This window comes from Toxotes jaculatrix, chromosome 8 (assembly GCF_017976425.1).
Source record: "Toxotes jaculatrix isolate fToxJac2 chromosome 8, fToxJac2.pri, whole genome shotgun sequence".
Classification (NCBI taxonomy): domain Eukaryota; kingdom Metazoa; phylum Chordata; class Actinopteri; family Toxotidae; genus Toxotes; species Toxotes jaculatrix.
The window spans coordinates 11231319-11253409 of NC_054401.1; the positions used below are offsets into that span (position 1 = coordinate 11231319).

At 43.7% G+C, this 22091-nt stretch overlaps 2 protein-coding genes across 4 annotated transcripts; both read right to left on the minus strand.

The window, feature by feature from the left end:
• Nucleotides 1–902: 902 nt before the first annotated feature.
• Nucleotides 903–8396, minus strand: rusc1 (RUN and SH3 domain containing 1). Of its 2 annotated transcripts, XM_041044940.1 has the most exons (11): nucleotides 7448–8396; nucleotides 6091–6213; nucleotides 5929–6005; nucleotides 5671–5688; nucleotides 5173–5347; nucleotides 4729–4834; nucleotides 4568–4614; nucleotides 3990–4492; nucleotides 3646–3890; nucleotides 3246–3413; nucleotides 903–2872 (listed from the first exon to the last, which is right to left on the minus strand). In XM_041044940.1, the coding sequence occupies exons 1-11, from the start codon at nucleotides 7917–7919 to the stop codon at nucleotides 2707–2709; spliced, it is 2100 nt and encodes a 699-aa protein (XP_040900874.1). In that variant the 5' UTR covers nucleotides 7920–8396; the 3' UTR covers nucleotides 903–2706. The 2 variants fall into 2 exon arrangements, with proteins under 2 accessions (XP_040900874.1, XP_040900875.1); XM_041044941.1 differs by lacking the exon at nucleotides 5671–5688 and having other exon boundaries at nucleotides 7448–8393.
• An 8123-nt stretch (nucleotides 8397–16519) lies between these two features.
• fdps (farnesyl diphosphate synthase (farnesyl pyrophosphate synthetase, dimethylallyltranstransferase, geranyltranstransferase)) lies at nucleotides 16520–20469 on the minus strand. Of its 2 annotated transcripts, XM_041044665.1 has the most exons (10): nucleotides 20354–20469; nucleotides 19749–19901; nucleotides 19516–19656; nucleotides 18663–18743; nucleotides 18412–18534; nucleotides 18246–18334; nucleotides 18085–18157; nucleotides 17808–17885; nucleotides 17572–17706; nucleotides 16520–17265 (listed from the first exon to the last, which is right to left on the minus strand). In XM_041044665.1, exons 1-10 carry the CDS (start codon nucleotides 20354–20356, stop codon nucleotides 17065–17067), a joined length of 1077 nt encoding a protein of 358 aa, XP_040900599.1. In that variant the 5' UTR covers nucleotides 20357–20469; the 3' UTR covers nucleotides 16520–17064. The 2 variants fall into 2 exon arrangements, with proteins under 2 accessions (XP_040900599.1, XP_040900598.1); XM_041044664.1 differs by lacking the exon at nucleotides 20354–20469 and having other exon boundaries at nucleotides 19749–20262.
• Nucleotides 20470–22091: the final 1622 nt, after the last annotated feature.

Here is a 22091-nt window from a genome sequence, read left to right on the forward strand (position 1 = left end):
TTTTCTGAGTGAGTTATCCACTACATTTTTTTATGGTGGAATAACTCTCCTGATTCGTAAGGATGTTTTTTTTTTCATGAACTATGCTGTAAAAGTGTGACTTAAACAGCTGATACAAGATTGGTTTATACTGATCATTTTATTTGGTGTATTTACAAACAAGCACATGCAAGAGGTGGACAGTGACTGACACTAGAGGGGCACTCAGCTAAATGCAATAGTAGGACACTGGGAGATGTCTACAGGCTACATGACACCAGTGAGAGAAAGAGAGGAGGAGAAGGTACAGAACACACTGTTACACTTACACACACACACACACGTAAGTGAAAGTGCAGGATGTGCAGACACACAGATGTGCTCACACTCACCTCTGCTTTCACTGCCTCATATGCTGCCATGTGCACGCTCATACACACACTCTCTCTCTCTCACACACACACACACACACACACACACACAAAGAACCCAGATAGATAGAGAGACACTAGATGGGTCAGATAGAGAGCTATTCCTTTCAAAAACCTCAAGATCAATAAATAGCACATCCAATAAATTAACACCTTTCAAACAAATGCATTTAGAGTATAACCTCACATCTGAAATTAATATACACAAAAGCAAAAAAAAAATGCTTAGTGTCAACGGATATTTTATCTTTATCTAGACAATATTTCTTGTAAACACCTAGGTATCATCCATTTGATGGCATGTCACTGTGATCATTAATTATGTGACCATTAATTGCAAGTTACGAGCACTGGTTTAACTTAATGCTACTGGACTGTTGCCATAGTGACAGTAATCTCATGCTACATGGCATTGACACAATAACATGAGGAAACTTTGAAGGACTGAGTTTTCCCTGATTGATAGCATTGAAACTTTCCTGCTGAATTAAATGAGGGCCCTTTAGTGTCAGGCTTTTTTTGTTTGTTTTTGTTGTTTTGTTGTTTTTTTTTTTTTTTTTACCACACTCTTATTTTAACATTTAACCATTTAAGCTATTACTTTAGGCTTTAGGTGTCAACTTGCATGAGAACATTAAATTATAATCATGACTGTGTAAAACAATCAAAAAAGGCTTAAAGTAGTACATTTAACCATATGCATAGTCATAAATACAGACTCTAGAGAATAACTAATAAATATATGACACAAAGCAACATATTTCATATAAGCAACATTAGAATCAACATATCACTTCCACCACTACCACTTCTACTACCACTGTCATTAATATCAATGATTATGATCAGCAAACATGGCAGGAAGGGGTAAGTTAAATACTAAAGCTGAGGTACAAGGTGAAGACCAGCCACCAAACCTACAGACTTTACAGTAGCAGTTGTGAATTACATACATCATGGATTTTCTCATAATTTTAATTTTAGATAGTGATGAACAAGAGCTAAGCATAGTTTTGTGAGGTGCTTCCTCTGACCCACGATGGCCCTGTGAGGTTTTGGTTTTCGAGTGGCGAGATTAGCTACAGATTGCTGTTGTCTGATTGCTGTTGGAAAGATAGATATTTTCTGGCATTAATTCAAAGCATTCATGGCACATTATGATGCATACGGTGTTTAAAGGTGTGAATAACACTATATCTAATTATGTGATTAATATGATGTCAGGACAATGGCAATACATAAAGCACACAAAGAGGGAAGATACTGGATTTCATACACACACCTTTCTCTTTGCATGTATGAAAGTTGATTTGCATTAAGGAAAGTTGCAGATGTAAAGATAAAGAATGAATCCTTTCGTTATTATTCATCCACTTCCTCAATATGGCCACAGAATTAAGCTGCGGCTTGTGTTTCACTATCTGGTTTCTCTTGTTCATCTATCTTTCTATCTATCTTGGTAATAACAATCTCAATTTATATACCTATATATAGATTTTTTTATGTATATTTATACAGTCAAATATAGTAGCAGAAACATGTCAAACACACATGAACCAAGCGATAAAGGTGAGAGGTCAATAGGGGTGAAAGGTCAATAGAACACAGATCTACACAGCTACAATCCACTACATTACTACGCGGTATGCAACAGGAGCTACGGCCCAGTACTCTAACATGCTTTCTCTGCTCGACAGCCTGTGAACCATGACTCTCTACGACTGACGAACAGAGATATTTACGTGGCTACTACCAGGCTGTCGACTGTCGCCTCCTCACGGCAGGCAGCCGCTGATCTGAAAGTACTTGAATCTGCTAGTGGTTGATTGCACAGAATTTCCCGTGATCATTTTCAGATCAGTGGCTAAAGGTGATGAAGGCAGAAACTGAGACAAGAGCATTTAAAGGGATACTTCACCCCAAGATCAAAGGTCCTCCAGTGTGAAACGGTCTAAATTTGACTTGAGTCATTATTTCACACCATCTGCTGCATTCCTGCTGCTTAAAGTCCATTAGTTGAATGCTACCAAACTGGATGGATTATGACGGGGAAAAAAACTCCCATATGTTCACAAAGGGAGAGGGCTGCAGACTGCTCCTGATGAACATAAAGCAGAACAGATGGTGTTATGCACTCAACTCAAACTCTAACCGAGCAAGTGTGAAATATCCCTTTCAGAGTAGAGGAGCCTCACCACAACCTCTCAACACTTGCCTAAAATATATATATTTTTTTTAATTTTTCTTTCTTTTTTTTTTTTTTTATTGATTGAGTGCAGCAGTTACGGTGCCGAAGTCACATGATGAGGGATGTGTAGCCAATGGGTACCAGCCCCTCTTTGTCTCCCTGACGGCAGCAAATCCAGTCTTGATCGACGCCTCCCAACACCACAAGTTCTTCCCCTTTGCGGAAACTGAGCTCCGAGCCCGTTCCAGTGTGGTCACACAGCGTTCGTACTGACCTGAGAACAGACAGCAGAGACCCTCTCAACTAAAATGATCTGCATTATACACCAACCACAGACAGGAATGTCATCTCCAGGTTAAGGTGTAGACCAGTCTTGGATGAGTCACAATGCAGGATCACTCAAAGTCAGACAAATGAGTCACCAATTATAGTCTTTTCAAAGACAAAAAGGATAACAGGAGCACCTCTGGTGTCCCTTACACCCACTGGTGCTCTTTAAGTGACAAAGAAATCCTTTTATAACGGAAAAAAAAATGTCACACAGCCTGATCTGTCACCTCCCACCAAATTTCAATCAGTCTCAGCCAACAAAAATGCGAAAAACCAACCTTCATATTACCATCTCCATCACCTCATGTCTTTTGTACCTGAGTGGTCGGGGTTTTTCCTTTATCTCCAGTGTGTTGACCTCTTTCTCTGGCTCTGGCTCACTTTCTCCCTGAGGCTCCGGGGCCCTCTTGATCATCGGGGTGGAGCTGCTGCTCACCATTCGGGTCAGCGCCGTGACACCAGGAGCCAACCACTGAGAGGGACGTCTGGGCAGAATGTGAAAAAGAGAGAGAAATCACAAACAGACCTGGATCCTAGTTGCCATTTGTGTAGTTTATTTCAAGTGTAGTTCTCTGCAGCCAAACACAGTAGTAGCTGATTTAATGTAATTGACTCATTATTTATTCACTGGCTGAAGATTTGCCAATCAGTGAAACTGGCTGATGTTGTGTACTGTATACCACAACAAGTCAGCATACTACACAATCATTGGCTAACCTGGTTGGTGGTGTGTGACCTGTTGGGCTGTTTGGGCTTTTAGAGGCTCCAAACAGCCGACCCAGACCCCAGGGAACCTGAGCACCACTGCTGACTGGAGTGTAGTCACTCGCTGCCTGGGTCTGGAGGTCCGACAAATCTGTCTTCATTTCCTCTTTTTTCCCTGCAGAGAGGCTCAGTTCAGCCAGGTTCTGGCTTATTCGTCCTCCCCAGCGCATAACAGCCCCCCACCCCTGCTGGATCACCTATGATTAAAAAAAAACAACAAAAAGACATGTCGGCCCTGCAGGAACACACAATCATAAATGATCACAAACACTGAACAGTTACACAGACGTAGCTACCTGTCCTGCCTGCTGAGCGAGGCTGTCCTCCTCCACATTAGGAGGAGGTAACTCTCCAATTTCCTTCTCCTGCACCCACAACAGCTGAGGACTTGTCTGACCGAGAGTGACCGAAGCCTTTACGGGTGCAGCATCGACATGTGTTGACTCCCCTGATCCCCTGTTCTTTGGATTAGCCAATGGTGACGATTTTTCTTTAGCTGCCTGATGTTCTGGGCTTCCAAAGTCTACTTCTGAGAGGCTTTCAATATATCTGCTGCCTGTGATTTTGGATTGGGACCTCTTTGTTGACAGCTGGAACCCTGCATCCTGACAGGGCGGACTGGGGATCTCTGGGCTGTGACTATCTGGCTCTAAATGGTGGTGCTGGAAGAGCAGGTCGAGGTTGAAGGTCAGCAGGCTGAGAGGCTGCAGCACGAGGAGCAGCTCCTCAAACAGAGGTTGGCAGGTTGTCAAGGACAGACGCATAAAGGAGGTGGGACAGTAGTATGTCTCCAACACATCTGAGAAAAGAAGAAATCACTGTTACTGCTATGCATGCTCAGAACAGTCAGGACATGGAAGTGAAGGAAACTTACCACTGCAAGACTGAAGGTGAGAGAGCCAGAAATCAAGAAACTTGATACTAGAAGAAGAAAGAGAAGAAGAAAACTGAGAATACAAAGAGGACGTGTGCAGGGAAATCTACTGACTTTTGCACTGTTCATGCATCCAGTGGAGTCTACAGAGGAATACTTACTTCAGTAGGCCAAGAAGGAATGCATTGAACCGGTGTTTGCTCTGTCTGAGCTGGGGCAGCTCTCCAACTCGTACTTGTAGGTTGAACAAGGCTTGTGTTTTAGGACCTTAAAAATGGGGTTGAGAGGAAGAGGAGAAAATACACTTAAAGAGAGGCAGAGAGAGAGAAAAGGGATCAACAGAGACCTGACAGAGGCTATTGAAAAATTGCAGTGAAGCTTGGCATTCATGGGCCAATCGATATCTCTGTCCTGCGGATCACTTTATTCAGCATTTTAGACATTAAAATCAACAAGTATTGACGGATGTGTGGGAAACAAGGAGACAGACAAAGTCCAGAGGTTATTTACCAGGTAATAAAACCCATAGAAACTACAGCCTAGTGTCCAAATTTTAATATCTAAGTATGAACAGGTTCATTTTTCTATGATCCTCAGTATGCTACCTGGCCTGGTTGAGGCCTGGACCAGACCCCAGGCGGAGTTTGGCCTCCTGCCTGCAATCAGGTCACTCTGGTGGGGTTTTAAGCCATCGGTCAGCAAGCTGTGCAGGGCGGGGCAGAGGCACTGCAGCACCAGACGGCCCAGAGATGGATTTATAGTGCTGTCTCCTGATAAGGCCTGAGAGAAGAGGAGAGAAGAGGAGAGGAGAAGAGAGGAGAGGGATGAAGAGCATGGGAGGGACACATGATGGTGGGGGTAAAATGGGACAGGGTGAGGAAAAAGATGTGCAGTGATAAGGAGAGACAGGGACGAGATCACAGAAGGATGACTCAAGACAGGGAGGGAGGGAAAATAGGACACACAAATGGGGGTTGAGAGATACAAAGGCGATGGGGGTCGGTATGATGTGATGGGAGGTGATTTGTGACAGGAGTTTGGAATTAGTTTACAAAGAAATTATTACAACTACGAGACTGGGTTATCTAAAGATATTCTAGTACCTTGTTAACTGAGAGAGACTGAGGAGAGATGGAACAAAATATGTAGAGTCAGAACAAGAAGAAAGGGAGGGAAATCATTTTCAGATAGAAACAAGACAGTTATCACAATATGACATTTTGTTTCTAGATATAAAGAGACTGATAATATGTAATTCAGAGCGACATCAATCTTCATAATAAACAAAGAAAAAACTACCAAATCCAGTCATTCAAAGTGAAAAAAATACCCATGATGATGTAAATTCGGGAATGACTGACCTTCTGAACTACAGTCCGAGAAGAACTGAACTGGGCCAAAATGGCTTCCACTGCCACACTGACCGCACTGACCAGAGCTGGAAGGAGAACAACAGTTAAACACAGAAAGCTATAGCTGGGTCAAAGACAAAGATGCACAGCTGGACAGGGGACAACCCACACCTCTCTTCTCCTGCAGGCACAGAGAGGACAGGCCAAGACCTCTCATTGGAAACTTCACATCTTCGCCCATCCAGGACGTCTCTCCCCTCTGTACAGAGCCAGCGAATGAGACACTGCGAACAGCTGACAGTGACAGTACAAGAGCAAATTACTTACTGTACAAACATAAAAAAAAAGACAAAAAAAAAAACAAATTCAACAGAAGAAAAATGAATCACCACAGACAGAAATACCGTAACTGAAATATCAGCATTATTAGTAAGAGCAATCAAGCGGTGGAGAAGCATTGGATAAAGGCAGATAGAAGCAGATGGTACTACTGGCAACAAACAGTGAGTGAGCACATTCTGTAAATACTGGTTCACTGTGGTGAGCGTTCAACATCTGGATCTGTGAAGACAACTTCTTGTCTGCATTAGGGATAAACAGAATCCCATGCATTAATCTTGACTCACACACAAATACACTCATACACACACTCACACACACTTAATAGAAGCATAAGCATACTTAGGAGGAACTGCAGATCTAGAAGGGAAACAATGGTATGAGCTACCACAAGAATCAGGTAAAATAACACGTGTGCAAAGGGCAGGTGTTGTTTACAGACTCCTGTTTATATAAATGAAGTTATATAAACCAGTTACATAAATGCAAACATTCATCTAAAGACCAGGATGCTGTGGGCCTTAACTGCTTTTGCTTTGCCTAAATTCACACACAAAGATATAATGGTAGAACTTAAATAAAAATTCTTTGCATTACAACACCAGTAACAAGCTACTTGGGTTGTGCTTTGCATGAAATGCGTGTCCATTTCAACGCACCATGCAAAAACAAAAAGGAAACAAATACAACATGGAGACAGGCAAGACGAGGCAGACACAAAGACAGACAGAAAGAGAGGGACAGAGAGAGAGGGACAGAGAGAGAGAGAGAGAGAGAGAGAGAGAGAGTGAGTGAGTGAGTGAGTGAGTGAGTGAGTGAGTGAGTGAGTGAGTGAGTGAGTGAGTGATGATAGTGACTCCAGACACCCTCTGACAGGAACAGCTGTTACCATTCTGAAGACCTTTTGCAGATTTGAAAGGACAGTGTAGATAAGAGGTATCAGATGACCTGCAGGGTGCTGCCTTCTGATACATAAAACAGCTCGAGTTACCCAGTTCTTTCAAATCTGCAAATCTTCCGGGTTGAAAAAGTGATAAAAAAGTGTGAGAGCCACCATATCCAGAGCCAGAGAACAACAGACAGAAACAGACAGTAAGAGAGACAGACCGACGTGCATGCAAGCAAGATGTCAGACAAAGAGAGAGAGAGCGTCAGATGTAGGGAGGAAGAAGAGAGAGAGAAATCTTACTCGCCACACGTGACTGCGGAGGAGCCTGGTAGAGTTTTGGGGGTAGGGGGGGTGCCCTGGGCGGTATAGGAGGGTAGAGGTTTGGATAGTAGAGGGGAGCAGCAAGGGCAGGCAAGGTGTGCGAGCGGGGGAAAAGCGGGGAGCTGAGGCAGGAGCCTGCCGAGCCTGGAGGGGGCTCACCGGGGCGCTGGGGAGGGGAGAGGGCTCCGATAGGGGAGAGGCGAGGAGGGGCACCCTTGTGCAGAGGACAGTTCTTTGGGTAGTACAGATAACAGGTGGGGAGAGGAGGAAGTTCTTTGGACGCCCTGGCCTTGGTGCTATTGTGGTCTGTGTGAGAGTTTGTGCGCGTTTCTGAATACAGCGAGTCTATAGCACTGATACTGTTGGAATACGTCATCATGACATCAATGTTTTTATACGGAGTGGTGCAACCTGGTGCCTCCACGGTGACACTAACAGGTGTATCTGACATAATGTGTGTGTATTTCTTCTTCTCTGAGTCACTGCAGTAGAGAGAGTCAAAATTACAAAGTGAGTCTGATGCAAACTCCCTGCCATTAGTTTTGGAGTCGCTGTTAGATTGGTATGAAGAGTGTGTGTTTTGCTTTGAGATATTCCCATTATCATGCGGAGATTCTACACCAAAATCAGCCAGGGAATCATAGTTAAACCCAGAGCTTGTATCAGTGTTGGAATCATCTCTGTGGATGCAAGCTGAGCTAGCAGCAGGGGTCCACTGTGTGTCGCAGTTTTTGTCTGTGGACTCTCTGCCTACATGGGTGTGAGGCCTGGGATCTGCAAGGGGCTGGGAGTTACAATAGCCTGGGCGATAGGAAAGGAGGTCTGTGTGGAGGAAGTAGGGTTGTGAAGACTGGGCGAGGGAGAGTGGGGGTGAGGAAACTGCTTATAAAGAAGGGTAAAAGAGCCAAAAATTGCAAGGCGCAGCAGTCCAGATGGAGAGGGCAGGAGCACAAGCAGAGTAAAATGAGGGAGCAAAGCAGAGCCATGGATAAACAATGGAAACAACAGAATGGGATGGAAAGGTGAGGAAAATAAGGAAGAGTAAAGTAAAAAAAAATGTGGCAAAGAAATGGGAAGGAGAGAGAGATGCAGAAAATGTTAGTGTCATTCGAGAGAAAAATGCACATACGTGAATGTATTCCAGCAGAAATCGTCATCATGTAACATCATGCAGTAATGCAGTATCTTTAACAAGTCAAACAGTTGATTGACAGTTACAAATTGACAGTGCATGAGAGTCAATGGAGTTGATTTATGAAGGGCAATAATGGCAGTCTTTCACCTAGAAGGATTCGACACAAACAGGAAATGATACCATTGCAATAAAGGAATAACCGATGAGCAGGCTCACAGCTGCAGAGTTGAAATACTCAATGAGCCACTCATTCACCATGATCATAACACATCATCAAATCAAAATGATTTATCTGATTAAAGGATAAAAATCCAAGTTTGCTGTAAGGCATCTGGTTTCACTTTCTATGTCGTATTTGAATGTTAAGCGTAAGACACCACTATGACTGGCAATCTTTACGCTAAATGTTTTGTACTGCAGTGCTTGCCATCATCACCTCTGGATCACCTTCTCTCGCTCTCTTCCTGTTCTCTGCCTTTGTTTTCTATCTCTCTCTAGCTCCTTCCCCCCCACCACCGCTGCCCCCCTCCTTCCCTCCAGCAGTACAGCATACAGGGCAATGCTGAGTCAGTCAACAGATAGTAGAGTTCTGTTCGTTCCTGCTCAATCACCATGACTGTCTCTGTGGAGCCTCAGAGACTGTGGCAACACAATTTTCATTACACTTAAGTACCTGTGACAGACTGCTAAGCTATGGGCAACAAAATGAGCTAGAAAGCAACCATACCTTGGTTAGACTTGGGCTGTCTTTAAACTGTAACTAACATATGATACTTCCTATTTTTCCCTACACTGGCTCTCAGCCATTGGTCCATGTACTAAGATCCACCCCTTGGGCTCTTAAAGGTGTACACACCTATTGATGCCATGGCTGCTGCACCTTGTTGCAGTGGTTTTGCGGAAACTTTTACAGCACATACCTGACGCATTAATTTGATTTTGATCATTAGAAACCACAGGTAAAATTGTAAAATATCACCAACTGTCTCAGAAATTGATAAACTAATAAAATCAGTGGCTGACTGGACATGGGAAAAGTTGAGCAATTTTAAAAACACCCTTCTGTATCTGGACATTGACAATCTAATCCTTAGCTTCTATGTAGCCTACTGCAGTGTACTGTATGAGATGGGTAACATGATCTGAGCTATCTGTGCCACTCTAGGGAGCAGGTGGGGGTGGGGGAGACAGGATAGACAGTAAGAGAAAAGCATACAGCATAAAAAATCCCACTAAAATCCCATACTAAAAAGGGAAAGAGACAGGGAATAACATTTTACAAATAGAAAGATGAAACAAAAGAGATGTTAGCTGAGAAGTGGAGGGAGAAAGGAGGAAGAGAAAGATAGAGAGCTCAGTGGGCCCTCCATTACCCCCCACCCCCCCCCTCCCCATTCTGAAGGCTGGATGAATAATTGAATAAGGCAGTGATGACATCACACTTCGATAACCAGTACAGGAAATACTGGCTGGAAAGTTTCCAACCTCCTCTTTCTCCTCATATTACCTCCACTCCGCTCCCTGTCTTTATCCCTCCATCTCTCCCTCTTGCTCATGCTCCCCCTCCAGCTTCTGCTGCCTTTTTTTCCTTCCCTCGTCTGAAATCACCCTCTGTTTATCACTCGTCATCATTTATCCATCACATCACGCATCCTCTTTTTCTGTGACTCATGCTCATCCTCCATCTCTTTGCTCTCGTTCCAGGCATCCTTTACAAAAATGAGTCTACATTTTCATCTCCCTTGGTTTTCTATTTCTTCCTATTGTCCTGCCCAAGGAATATTATTTGTGCACCACTGAGAAAGTGAACCAGCTGACTGTTAGTCTGTCTCTCTCCATCTGTTTCTCTTCCATCATCTGCCCATCTGAGTTCTGTTATGTCATCCAATTTACTCAGAGTTACTCTGATGTGTTTATTTTCTCCCATACACACACACACCCAGATTTGACTGCCTTCTTTAACACTATCAGCATTACCACGATTTTCACTCTCACCTGTTGTTCTTGACGAAAAAGTCCTTCCTCCATCGGCTCGTCCTCTCACTTCCACTTCCTCCTTTTTTTCTTCTTCCTTCCTCTCCTTTTCCTCCCTCTTAACTTCCTCACCCTCCCATTCTCTGCCCGTGGTCCACAGGCTGCTGTCACTGACTGAGCAGCCAATCTTCTGTGATGGGCACAGCTCTGGTTGTCCACCCTCCTCGTCAGCTCTCTGGAGCATTTCCTTCAGGGCAGCCATTGAGGTGAGAGCTGGTGGCGGCTGCATGAACAGGGCCTGAGCCTGAGAGGTGTATTCCCATTGGTTGCCATCGCTGCCTGCCTTCTCTCTTCTCCACTTCAGGTTGTACAGTATATCTGGATCTGGAGTGATGACTGTGGGGTCAGGGTCTGGTTCAGTAATCACCTTTGTTGGAGGGGAGGCGTTCTTGTTGCGGAAACGTAGCTCTTTGAAGGTTGTGACCTTCGGAGCTGACCCTGGAGATGACCCAGATGAACTGAGCTTCTTATGGGTTTCCATATGAGACTGTCTCATTTCCAGGGGCGGTGGCTGGGGCGGGGCGTCACAGTCAGGTGTGAAAGCTATGAGCCAATCAAATCGCTCAGGTTGTGCAGAGTTGGCAGGGAGAGTGCTGACTTTGAGGGGTGGCAAAGACGGAGGGATTGGGGGTAAGGGGCGAGGAGGAGGAGGAGGGGGAGGTGAATCTGGTAACTCAGCAGGATAATGGAAAGTCTCAAAGCTCATGTTCTTTGCTTTAGTTTCATGTGTATTGCTAAGACCAGTGCTGTAGTAATGGTCGGAAGTCAGACCACTGTTCCTCTTCCTTCTTCTTGCCATCTCAGTGAACGAGGTGGTTCTCTGTGTGTCTTTGCTCTCTTCTTTCTTTTTGCCTTCCTCAGCTATTTCTACTCTTTGATCTCCATCCAACTTGCCTCTGCTGCTCCATCCATCTCTATTTATGAATTCGACGTCACATTCTTTTTCCTCCTCCCTGTCTTTTAGTCTGAACTCATATGACTCCACAGATCTAGATGGAAGATTATCTCCATCACCCTCATCCTCTAACCCTCCAACACAGACACCAAGCTCTGGGCTGAGTTTGAGCAGCTCCGCTTGGGTCAATCCTGCAAGCATCAGTAGCTTCCGAATCTCTACATCCAGGGCATGGAAGGAAGGGGGAGGAGGCAGGGCAGGCGGAGGTGGTATGGCAGGGGGAGAGGAGGAGACTGAGATAACAGGTGGAGGAGGAAGAGGTGGTGGCCGTGTGGTAGGAGGTGGGAGGGACAGGGGGGTCTTTTCCTGTTCAGCTTGAAGAGCAGCAAGCCGCTGTGCCTCCTTCCTGGCAAGGTGGCGCCTCCGAGGGGGAGGAATGGGAGGAGTTGGAGTGGGGATAGATGGAGGTGGAGAAGGAGTGGTATAGAGGGTGAGATAAGCGACCGGTTTAGAGGCAGGGAGAGGGGGAACTGATGGCGGAGATGGCGGTAGAGGCTTCTCGCACCTAAAAGTGGTGAATGTGGGGGATGTTGAGTTAGGGGAGAAAGTAGATAATGTAGGAGAGGTGGAGACAGCCATGGAGGTGGTCTCCCTGCTAATATTAATGTAGGTGTGGAGGTAAGAGTTCACGCTGGCATGGCGTGCTGGAGGTTTAGGGGGTCTGGGTGGTGGCTGAATAGGGGAAGGGGTGAGGGAATCTGGAACTAGAGGATCATCGCAGTCTGATGGAGCAGTGAGGTCGACCCCAGCATCCGAAAACTCCTGCGAGTCTCCCATCTTACCCCCAGGATTTTTATACAGCTTCCAGGGAATGTCAATGTTGCCCATTTCATCCATGACATCTGAGAGGTTCTGCTCTTCCAGATCTCCGAGATCAAATCCCTTCTCATGGAGTCTGGCAATGTAGGCCAGTTTCACCTCCCGGTTCACTTTCTCCAAGCGGTCCAGGTGATCTAAGCGATCCCTTAGGACATCCCAGTGCTGTTCTCCCTCCAGATCCCAACGTGCCACTTGGATCACCTGGCTGAAGCGCTCCATTTTCCCAAACTCCCCTACTGATTCTAGAAAGTCAAGCAAACCTAGTTTGGTGACCTCAGAATCACCTTTAACTCCTAAATAATCAGGCGAAGGGGAGTCCAGGGCAGAGGGGTAGCCCTCATCTGGGGAGCAAGGTGGAATCGGAGACTGTGAGGTGAAGGGATTGCCGCTAAGAGGAAGAGATGGGGGTGATCGCACAGGCGGCTGGCATTCAGGGGCTTGTGGAAAAAAGTGGTCTTTGAGGGACAGCGCAACAGAAAGCTTATCTTGGTAATGGGAAGAGCAGATGGAGGCAGGTTGATCTAGACAGTCAGACTCCAGATCAGAGCAGGAGCTGATGGAAGTGGAGGATGAGGAGGTAGAAGTAGAAAGCGAGAACTCCAGGAGGGAGGGAGGGCAGTCACAGCACGAGGGGACCAGAGTGTCATCATCATCATCGTCGTCGTCGTCATCATTATCAGCCTCCTCTTCATCATCATCAATATCAATATCCCCACTGCTCTCTTCCTCATCGTCTTCTTCCTCTACCTTTACATTTTTCTTGTTGTCCAGATCAGCACTTTCATCTGCATTCTTGTCTTCATCTTCCAGACTGGCAGCAGGACAGGCAGAGGACTCCACCTGGGCCTGTGCTTGTGATGGAGGTTGAGGTTGCTCCTTGGCCTCTGTCCCATCCTGCTTCTGGGGCAACGGGGCTGGAGGAGGAGGAGGAAGCTGTAGCTGCTGTCTGAGAGAGATGGTGTTGTTGTTGTTGTGGTTATGGTTGAACATACTGTTGTTATCTTGTGGGGAGCGGCCGTCGCAGCACAGACAAGGGAGGCTTGGTTCGTTGCAATTCGGGTCAAGAGGGAGAACAGATGGAAGCGGAGGAGGAGGAGCGGCTGGAGGTGCAATCTGGGTTGCTGCCGATCCCCGAGCACTCTTGGGTTTAGGTTTAGCTGATTTGGAGAGGGTGGAACCCTGTTTTTGAGAACCAAACCTGGACTGGTTTACTGGAGCCCGAGGCTGCACTGCCACCCTTGTCCTGGTGGGTGCAGTGGGGGCTTTAGTAGCCCGGCGTGGGGAGGATGTGGTGATTGTGTTCATGTTTTTATCCTCCCTCTGAAAGCCAGGGCCATGAGACTTTGGTCCAGCTAAAGTATTGGTCCGCCTGCTGACGTCAAAACGCCGTGGCTTTGGAGGCTGAGAGGAGCAGCTAGAAGACTGCATTGTGGGAATGGGACTTTTTAGGATACTCTGATATTTCTGTTGCTATAGAAACAAGTGTTATAAAGGCTGGAAGGATCCAAACAATGACGCGCCGTGACGGTCACATCTTGGCTTCACTCCCGAGATCCTGTAACATCAAAGGAGACACACAGTGAAGAATGACTACGAGCAAATTCTGCTCATCAAAGACCATTTTTCTTGCTCTACATATGTTTTCATATTAGACTTAGTCTTTGAAGTTAAACCCATCATTTGGACTTTTCATTAAAACCCAACTGCTTTTGGGCTTTCTGTTTTATAATTATCATGGCCCAAGTCCTGGGAGGACACATTCCTGTAAAAAAAAAAAAAAAAAAAAAGGAAAAAAAAGAAAACATTATCAAGGATCACCACTTAAGAAAAATAATTAGACTTGAAATAATTAGTGAATCAATAAATTAACAGGCAATTAATCAAAAACTCTTTTGATATTTGATTAACTGCAGATTCCAGCTTCTAAAATTGTGAATGGTTTTCATAGTCTTTGATCATAATAAACTGGATATCTTTGGGTTTTGGACTGTTGATCGTACAAAACCAGATTTCTGATTTTAATGAAGTGACCTCGGACTCTGAGAAACTGTGGTGGACAATTTTCACTTTTCTGACATTGTATAGATAAAAATAAAAGAAAGTAATCCGCAGATCAGTCATGCAATAATGAAAATAAGACTTAGCTGCAGCATTTAAATAATGTTTTTTTGTTGGGCAAAACACTTTTAGCTGAATTGCTGTAAGGCAGTAAGAAGCGACTCATCTACAAAATGTGCGTAATATAATTCAAAATTCTTAAGAGTCTTTTTTGGGGGCAAAACATTAGATGCTACAATAATTTGCATTTGCAATAGTTCAGTAAATAAATACTTGAATATGTACATAACAGAAGCACCACTTCATTTCTATGCAGGTTTTCTTCAGGGGACATGTTCACCTTGTTTCATCTTTTGTGCTCCTTGGTTTTCAGGTGTTATCTGTCTGTTCAAATTCAAACACCCACCCACCCACACACACGCGCACACATATCACATGAAATGGGCCCCCATGATAATAATTGTCACCTAATTTGTAGCCCAATAACTGTCACTCATCATCTTCATCTGCTCTGCTCAGCTTCGTTGAGCTCTGATATTCATGAGTTTACAGTAGTCAAGCTGTCTCCATCTGTGCCAGTCCATCCTTATAAGCGGACAAGAGGCAGTAAGATCTGGATCAAAAGAAATGACGTTTAAAAAACCCCACCATACCTCGAGCAATGACTGAACATAAGGCACATTTAACTGGAGCATGAAATAATCGGAAAGCAGCACTGAAAAACACAGAGCCTGCCTCTTTTTAAAGACCATGTTCCAAAGGCTATTGCTCATATATTCCTCCACAGTGCCCTTCACATTACTGAGGAATATAAATCACTCAAGTGCTTGCTTACACTGGGCCTATGTCGGAATGACCATTTCAGATAAGAAAACCTTGAAATAAAACAAACAAACAAACAACAGCACATCATCATGTGTAATCTAACCCGTCCTGAGTACAGTATTTACCCCTGCATTTATTGATCCCACAGAGCTGATGGAGACAGGGAGGATGGGGGGGAGGAGGAGGAGGGGGGAGGAGGGGGTACCTCCAACCGCATCGCCCTGATATGCAGGCCCCATCCACCCTTATTATAACTCAAATGTTGCACATAATAATCAGATTACCAATAAAATGCACAGTAACTATAACATTTACGCAAAACGCGTTAAAGAAATCTCGCTGTTAAAGAGCGGAACTGAATGTTTGTGGATCTACGCAGCCTCTGTGTGGGAATAGGAGGTTTTGCTTACCCGACTGGACCCTGTTGGTTCATTTGAAAACAATAAAAAAAAACAACAGACAGAACACAGAAAGATAATAAAATGGCACTCGACTCACGATCGGATTCAGGTAAAGATGGATGAAGGTCTCCATCTCGTCGGGCTCTCTCACATCCCAGACCGTGTGAATGTGAGTCTCTCTCCGACGTTTAACAGCCTCAGCATCCGTCTTCTCGCGAGCATCCAACAAACCGCGCCCCCCCCCCCCCCCCCCCCCCCACCAGCCCGACCAAACCACACCCCTTCCTTGCCTTATCATCACAATCAATTTATCTGGAGTCATTTTCAGCTTAACCTCCTTTAAAGGGTTAATTTTAGGACCAAAGAGTTAAGAGGAAGATTGATAATTTCCTGTAATTTCTCTTAACTCAATCATCTGCAGTTCACATGCATTTATTACTCTGTCCTAAAACAACTGTCCTAATATGAAAACCTCACCTATAGCCAGCCAGGGCTGCTGCTCATCAATGATTAATCTGTAGATTACTGTCTTGATAAATCGATTAGACTTCAGAAAAGTCAAAATGGCCATTATAATTTCCCTTGAGCCCAAGATAATGATAATGTCTTTACATTGCTTGTTTTATTGGAGCAAAAGCCCAGATCCAAATCATATTCAGGTTGAGAAGCTGGACCCAGACTGAAATGATTAATTATTTATCAGAATAGTTGCAGATATATATTTTTTTGTTTTGTTTAATTCTCTAAGATCTACAGCTCACTCACACGCACACACGCACGCACACACACGCGCGCACACACACACAAAGAGAGAAAAGTACTGGGCATATATTATTTATTAAAAGCAATAAGATCCATGACCAATATAAAAATATATGGAATTAAGACAGCTGATCAGACCTGACCCTCTGTGCTCAAACAGGATACGTCCACTGCCATATATGTACTGTCCCTTTTAGTTTATTAGCAATTAATAAACCAGTTTCTACAAAACCACTATGTTCACTATATCATTTGATTTAAATACGAAATTTAGATCAATCCATGTGTGATTCCATCCAAAGTCATCGTTCTAGACGGCTACACTGTCCATGATGCACTGAGTTCAATAAATAGTACCAAAAAGACGGGCTATTTGATGACATTCACATCCAAATATCTACAAATCACTGAAAAATTAAGAAACTGCCTGCAAGATTTTTTTAGATATCAATGTCCTGGTCGGGCCATGCTGTTGGAGTCAGAGCCCTGTCCCTGGCAAACCCGTTTTCAAAAGAGTAGCAGTTCATTTGTGCATCATGATAAATGTCAAAAAGATGCTGATGCACCTGACATTGCTTATATAACTTTCAAAGACCATCATTCCCTCTCACTTGTTTCTCTTGTAGATTTTCTTGGCAAAGTTGAGGAAGACTGAGTGAGGAAGGTTTTGAGCATGACAAGTGATGAGTTTCTTTAGCCGCTGGTAGCTCTCATCTTCATATTTTTGGTACAGTGTTGGCATTTGCAGTGTGTTGTACAGTGCTTTGACCTTTTCTACACTGGCCTCATCGTGGCGTCCGTAACATGCCTGAGGAGGAGATGAAAATGTAATCAACTCTTGCTAATGAACCAGCAAGTGACTGTAGTACTGTGATCTCCTAAGGGAGGGATCAGAGGGGACATGGAGGAGTCAAAGAATTAAAAAAAAAAAGTTATTCATTGAAATTGAGATTTGAATGCATTTTTGTTTGTATAGTCCAGATATATAGAAAGGTGACTATTTAAACCTGTCATACTCTCTCTGAGATACAATTGTTAGAACCTTCACTCTAAACATACACTATGTTGTACATAGCCACATAATTGTTGAAATAGAAAGGGTTGTTAGTCCCACCTCCAGCTCTGCTCTCTGTTCAGGGGTCATGGTTTCCAGGGCTGTCACTACCAGCCAGCTGCATTTGTTATCCTGGATGTCTGTACCAATCTTTCCTGTCACAGCAGGGTCACCATAACAGTCTAGGTAGTCATCCTGTAAATGACATATTTTGGCTGGTTTTTAACTTTATACAGTCCTCAGCATATTATCCAATATGCAAGGTGAAAAGGGGGGTGATGTGCAAAAGTAATTACCTGTATTTGGAAAAACTCTCCCATCTCAAGTAAGATGTGTTTGGCATTGTTGTGTTCCTCTTCACTGTTGATTCCTGCCTACAAAGGTGTGGTAAAACAATTATGAGTGTGACATTACTCTGTTACTTTCTGTGTCCAGATTGTGTCAGCTGGTCTTTTTCTAAGCCTTTTTTCAAAGCCAGTTCTGTAAACATTAATCCACTGCCACTCTTCAATATCATCACCATCATGTCTAAGACTTTGTTCTGTTGTGTGTTTGCAGTATAAACACACTCACCATGTACATTGCAGCTGCCACTGGGAGGTAAAAAGAGTAGTAAGCCGTTTTGTATTTTACAATAGCTTTATACCTGAAAGAGGTAAGAGAGAAATCTTTAGTGTTATTTGCTTTGGGAAACAACGTTATTCTCTGCAAATTTACTTTACAGACATCATTACCTCTCCATGGTGAATCTGTTGAGGTCAATCTGACCAGGAGGGGCTGTCATCAGGTCCAGAGCTTGGCCGAGCTCTGTTTGGAAAGATGTCTGAAAAACACAAAGATGCAGTAAGAATCCTGTGTTATTGTGTGCCTGCTTGTGTAATCAGTCAGGACGTATAATACCTCAGTAAATAGCTCCAGTAGGTGGACGTAGTACGGCTGATCCCTGCAATGCCTGCGAAGTAGTCTGTAGATTGACGCTTCCAAGAGGAATGAGTCATTGATGGCGTCCAGACCTATTCCATCCTTAAAAACAAAGAGGCAGACTTTACACGAGAAACTGAGCAAAGCATTAGTAGTGAAAAATAAATGATGACTGCGCTACAAACAAAGCCTTTTTAGCCTCTATTTTTCTGGAACGCATCGAGTCTCACCTTCTTGTACCAGCAGGGCTGTCCTCTCCGAGTCACAGATGCATCCATGATATCATCTGCCACGAGGAAAAATGCTTGAAGCTGCAAATCAGCAGAAACACAGTTGTAACACTTAATGACTTAGAGGACATAACAACCTTGCACAATGTCATTACAACAGCCAGTCTCTCTCTGCTTGAGAGACACTTAGGGGTGCACACGAGAAAATACAAAACAAAACTGTGAAGTAAGGTGTCAATCTATGAAGCTAGAGTCTGAAGAAAATGTTAAATACACCAACAAGATTAAGATAACATGCAGACAAATAGATTTACTTAATTAACTGGTCCGAAGTTTAACAAGAGCTTGTCTTTACTCTGAGTTTCTGGAGTCTTGTAAAGTGACAAGATGGCAGTCTGACCATGAATTACTACCCAAAAGTGACATATGTTATAAAGTACTATAAGCTCAATTCTAAAGTATAAAGTTGATGTTATTAATTTCAACAAACAACAAGAAAGACCAAAACCAACAAATTCCTCTGCCCATTTGTCCCTACACGACACATACATCTTTAAAAGGGGGTACATAATAAAAATACGTAGTGTGGGTACATTTTTGAAAAAGGTCTAGTAACCTTAAACCGCAAGACAGTTCAGTTTTTAGAAAATGCCTCTCAAACAGAGAAAAAATTTATTTAAAGAGAATGATTCATAAGGATCTGGTGCACTAGTTTGTATCTACTGCAAAAGGACAATGCATGTAGAAGGCGAAGGTGCATGTGCACATGTCACTGTGTTTTTTAACTTTTGGACAACAATGCACATCGTTTTACTGATAAACTTTATTTTAATATGGCATAACATCTCCTTACCAACTCAATGCACCATCCAACCAACAGAGCCCGCTGCACAAGGTCCTGCGTGAGCTGAGTGGGTGGGAGAAGCTCTCTCAGTGAGCCAATCACAGACAGGCCACGGTTCCTCTTGCCTCCAGGAGAATTGTACACCAAAACCTACCGGGAAAAAATGCAGAGAGAAATGACATGAACCAGCAGTTCAGCACTTGTAAGACAACACTCGGCAAGAGACAACACAACATCCATACCTCTCTCAATCTGCTCAGAGCGTCAGTCAGCACAGGGTCGGTGAGGTCCCTTTCTGTGAGCTCCGTCACCAGCTCCTCAAACTGGGCTTCAAACAGCTGAGGGTCTGACAGCAACGCCTTTTTGGTGTGGGTCCCATTGCAAGTGCTGTCTCCCTGGAGAGACGAGGTACACATCAGAAGACATGTGTTTTTCATCTTAAGCGGGGACACGGCCAGCCACATTTTAGGGACGCTAATGGCCACGCTGAGCAGGCGTCTCATTCCCAACCAGTGTCCTGACCGATGACCGTATGTCACTGGTCTTGACCAACAGCAAACAAGCTGCGATGTAACTTGTCGGACTGAACTAGCTAGTTAGATGAGGTACACTGCCAGGCTAACGTAATTAGCTCCATGGCTAGCTACATATCCTACCGAGATCAGTTAGCACGAGCAGGGATTAGATGAAGAGAATTACTATCATTAGCTAGCAAGTTCCGTTGTCATGAAAAGAAGCGTTAGATGACGTTAGTCTACACTGTTATCCTGCATCCAGTCAGTTAACTAAGCTAGCAACAGCACACCGAATCGACGTGTTTTCTGCTTGTACACATGTCTTTACGTACCATAATGATACAGTCCTGTTATCCCAAACTGTTCAGTAAAATACAACAAAATCGCTGCTCTTCTCTTTCTTCGTGTTGCTTTCCAACTGAAGTCTGTGAACGTCTCCTAAAACCAGGATATATATATTGTAGTTCACTGTCCCGCTGCCGCTCGTTTTATTACAAAGCAGCAGAACTAGGCTTCCCAAAATCCCTTGCGAGTAGTGCACATGGGCGTGGATTTCGAAGGCTCCATTTGACATTGAGCGTGTTCATTGGCTGGTGCCATCGAACCAGGATGGGCTTTCACATGAGCTGACCAATAGGTTTTGAGAAGAGGCAGGGTTTAAGTGGAGTGGTGAGCCTCCAGTATTCTAACCAGTGTTAAAGCGATTGACTACAAAAAAAAAAAAAGAAAAAAAAAGAACAAAACAGAGATTAAAAAAGCATATTAGACTTTTTGCCCCTCATGATATGTACAAAACATGAACATAGGTATTTTTATTTTATGTCTATTATTTATTTCATAAGTTGAATTCATAAGAATACATAACTTGCATTGAAAGTTTTGCCATTGACACTGCATTTAAAATCTGGAATATGTGTCATATTTAGATACATTTACTATTCAGGTTTCAAGGCTCTATCCTGTTAAGCCTGCCATACAGATGTACATTTCTTCAAATAAATAAGATTTTTATGCAAGACAGGAGGTAGAAACACAGCTCAGTGCCTTAATAAGGGAGTGTACGAGTGCGCCTGTATCTGTGTGCAGGCTAAGTGTGTATGTGTGTAAATTTTTAAAATTAGTTACATACATATGAATGTCTCTAAAGTGTGCCTTTACTGATATGGAGTCAATATCATCACTTACACCAAAAAGACTTTCCAAAGAAAAAAACTCCAATCTGAAACACATATATTGATACACTTCGAAATCCAGTATCCAGAGCTGCCAGACCCATTATATGTTCACTGTCACTGGAGTGTCAGCAGCCCATGGTGGGTTCTTTTTCTTTTTTCATTTAATCACACACACACAGCCCCTTGCAAGTCCAAAGGGAACAGTGCCAACACATAGAGTGAAGCTCGACCTTGTAACAAATAATGTCTGTACATTTATTGCAAGAAACTTCATTTCATGAGTCACAGTGCAATTAACACCTTTGTATCTTACAGGATCAGGCTTCTTTAGCCTGTGTCTTAGATATGCCTGTGCGCTTCAAACATTTTCAAACCCTATCAAAATCAAATTAGGATGCAGAGGCATGTTTGGAGCCATCTGGTATTAAACTTTGGGAACACTGCACATCTTTGACTCTGACCTTTCCCTTCAGCTATCTATTAACACAAACACATTTCAAATGGCTACTATCATAAGTCTTGGGTGCAAGAGGAGAAAAAGTAATAAGCATTGTCAAAACATGCAGATAAAGACATTCTGAGGACGTTACTTAGTTACACGGACAGGTCAGGATCTAATGCACAAGGTTCCTGCTGTATTCGGGAGGCTGTAGCAAAACATGCACATACGCAAATCAAACCACCGTGTCCAGGGCCCACTCACAGAGAATACATTTCAAAGGCTGAATGTGTGCCTGTGGTGTGCAGTAATGTCAGTGTTAGAAATGCTGGCTGCCTTTCTTCAAAGGCCAATGTGGAGGTGTGAATGTGTGGAAAAAGTGGGAATCTGAATTGGAAAAAAAGTCAAAATTAGCAACACAGTAAAGGGTTTTTCGTATAAGAGCATTTGTTCTCA

What these genes read in the sequence shown, in the direction of transcription:
- rusc1 (XM_041044940.1), bottom strand. Translation starts at nt 7,919, where the DNA reads ATGTCAGATACACCTGTTAGTGTCACCGTGGAGGCACCAGGTTGCACC. An exon ending in GGTCACACACCACCAACCAG is followed by an intron (nt 3,414 to 3,645) that starts GTTAGCCAATGA and finishes CATTCTGCCCAG; the next exon opens with ACGTCCCTCTCAGTGGTTGG. An exon ending in GAAAAACCCCGACCACTCAG is followed by an intron (nt 2,873 to 3,245) that starts GTACAAAAGACA and finishes GTCTGTTCTCAG; the next exon opens with GTCAGTACGAACGCTGTGTG.
- fdps (XM_041044664.1), bottom strand. Translation starts at nt 20,009, where the DNA reads ATGAGACGCCTGCTCAGCGTGGCCATTAGCGTCCCTAAAATGTGGCTG. An exon ending in TGGCAGCTGCAATGTACATG is followed by an intron (nt 17,886 to 18,084) that starts GTGAGTGTGTTT and finishes ACACCTTTGTAG; the next exon opens with GCAGGAATCAACAGTGAAGA. An exon ending in GAGAGTTTTTCCAAATACAG is followed by an intron (nt 17,707 to 17,807) that starts GTAATTACTTTT and finishes TGTCATTTACAG; the next exon opens with GATGACTACCTAGACTGTTA.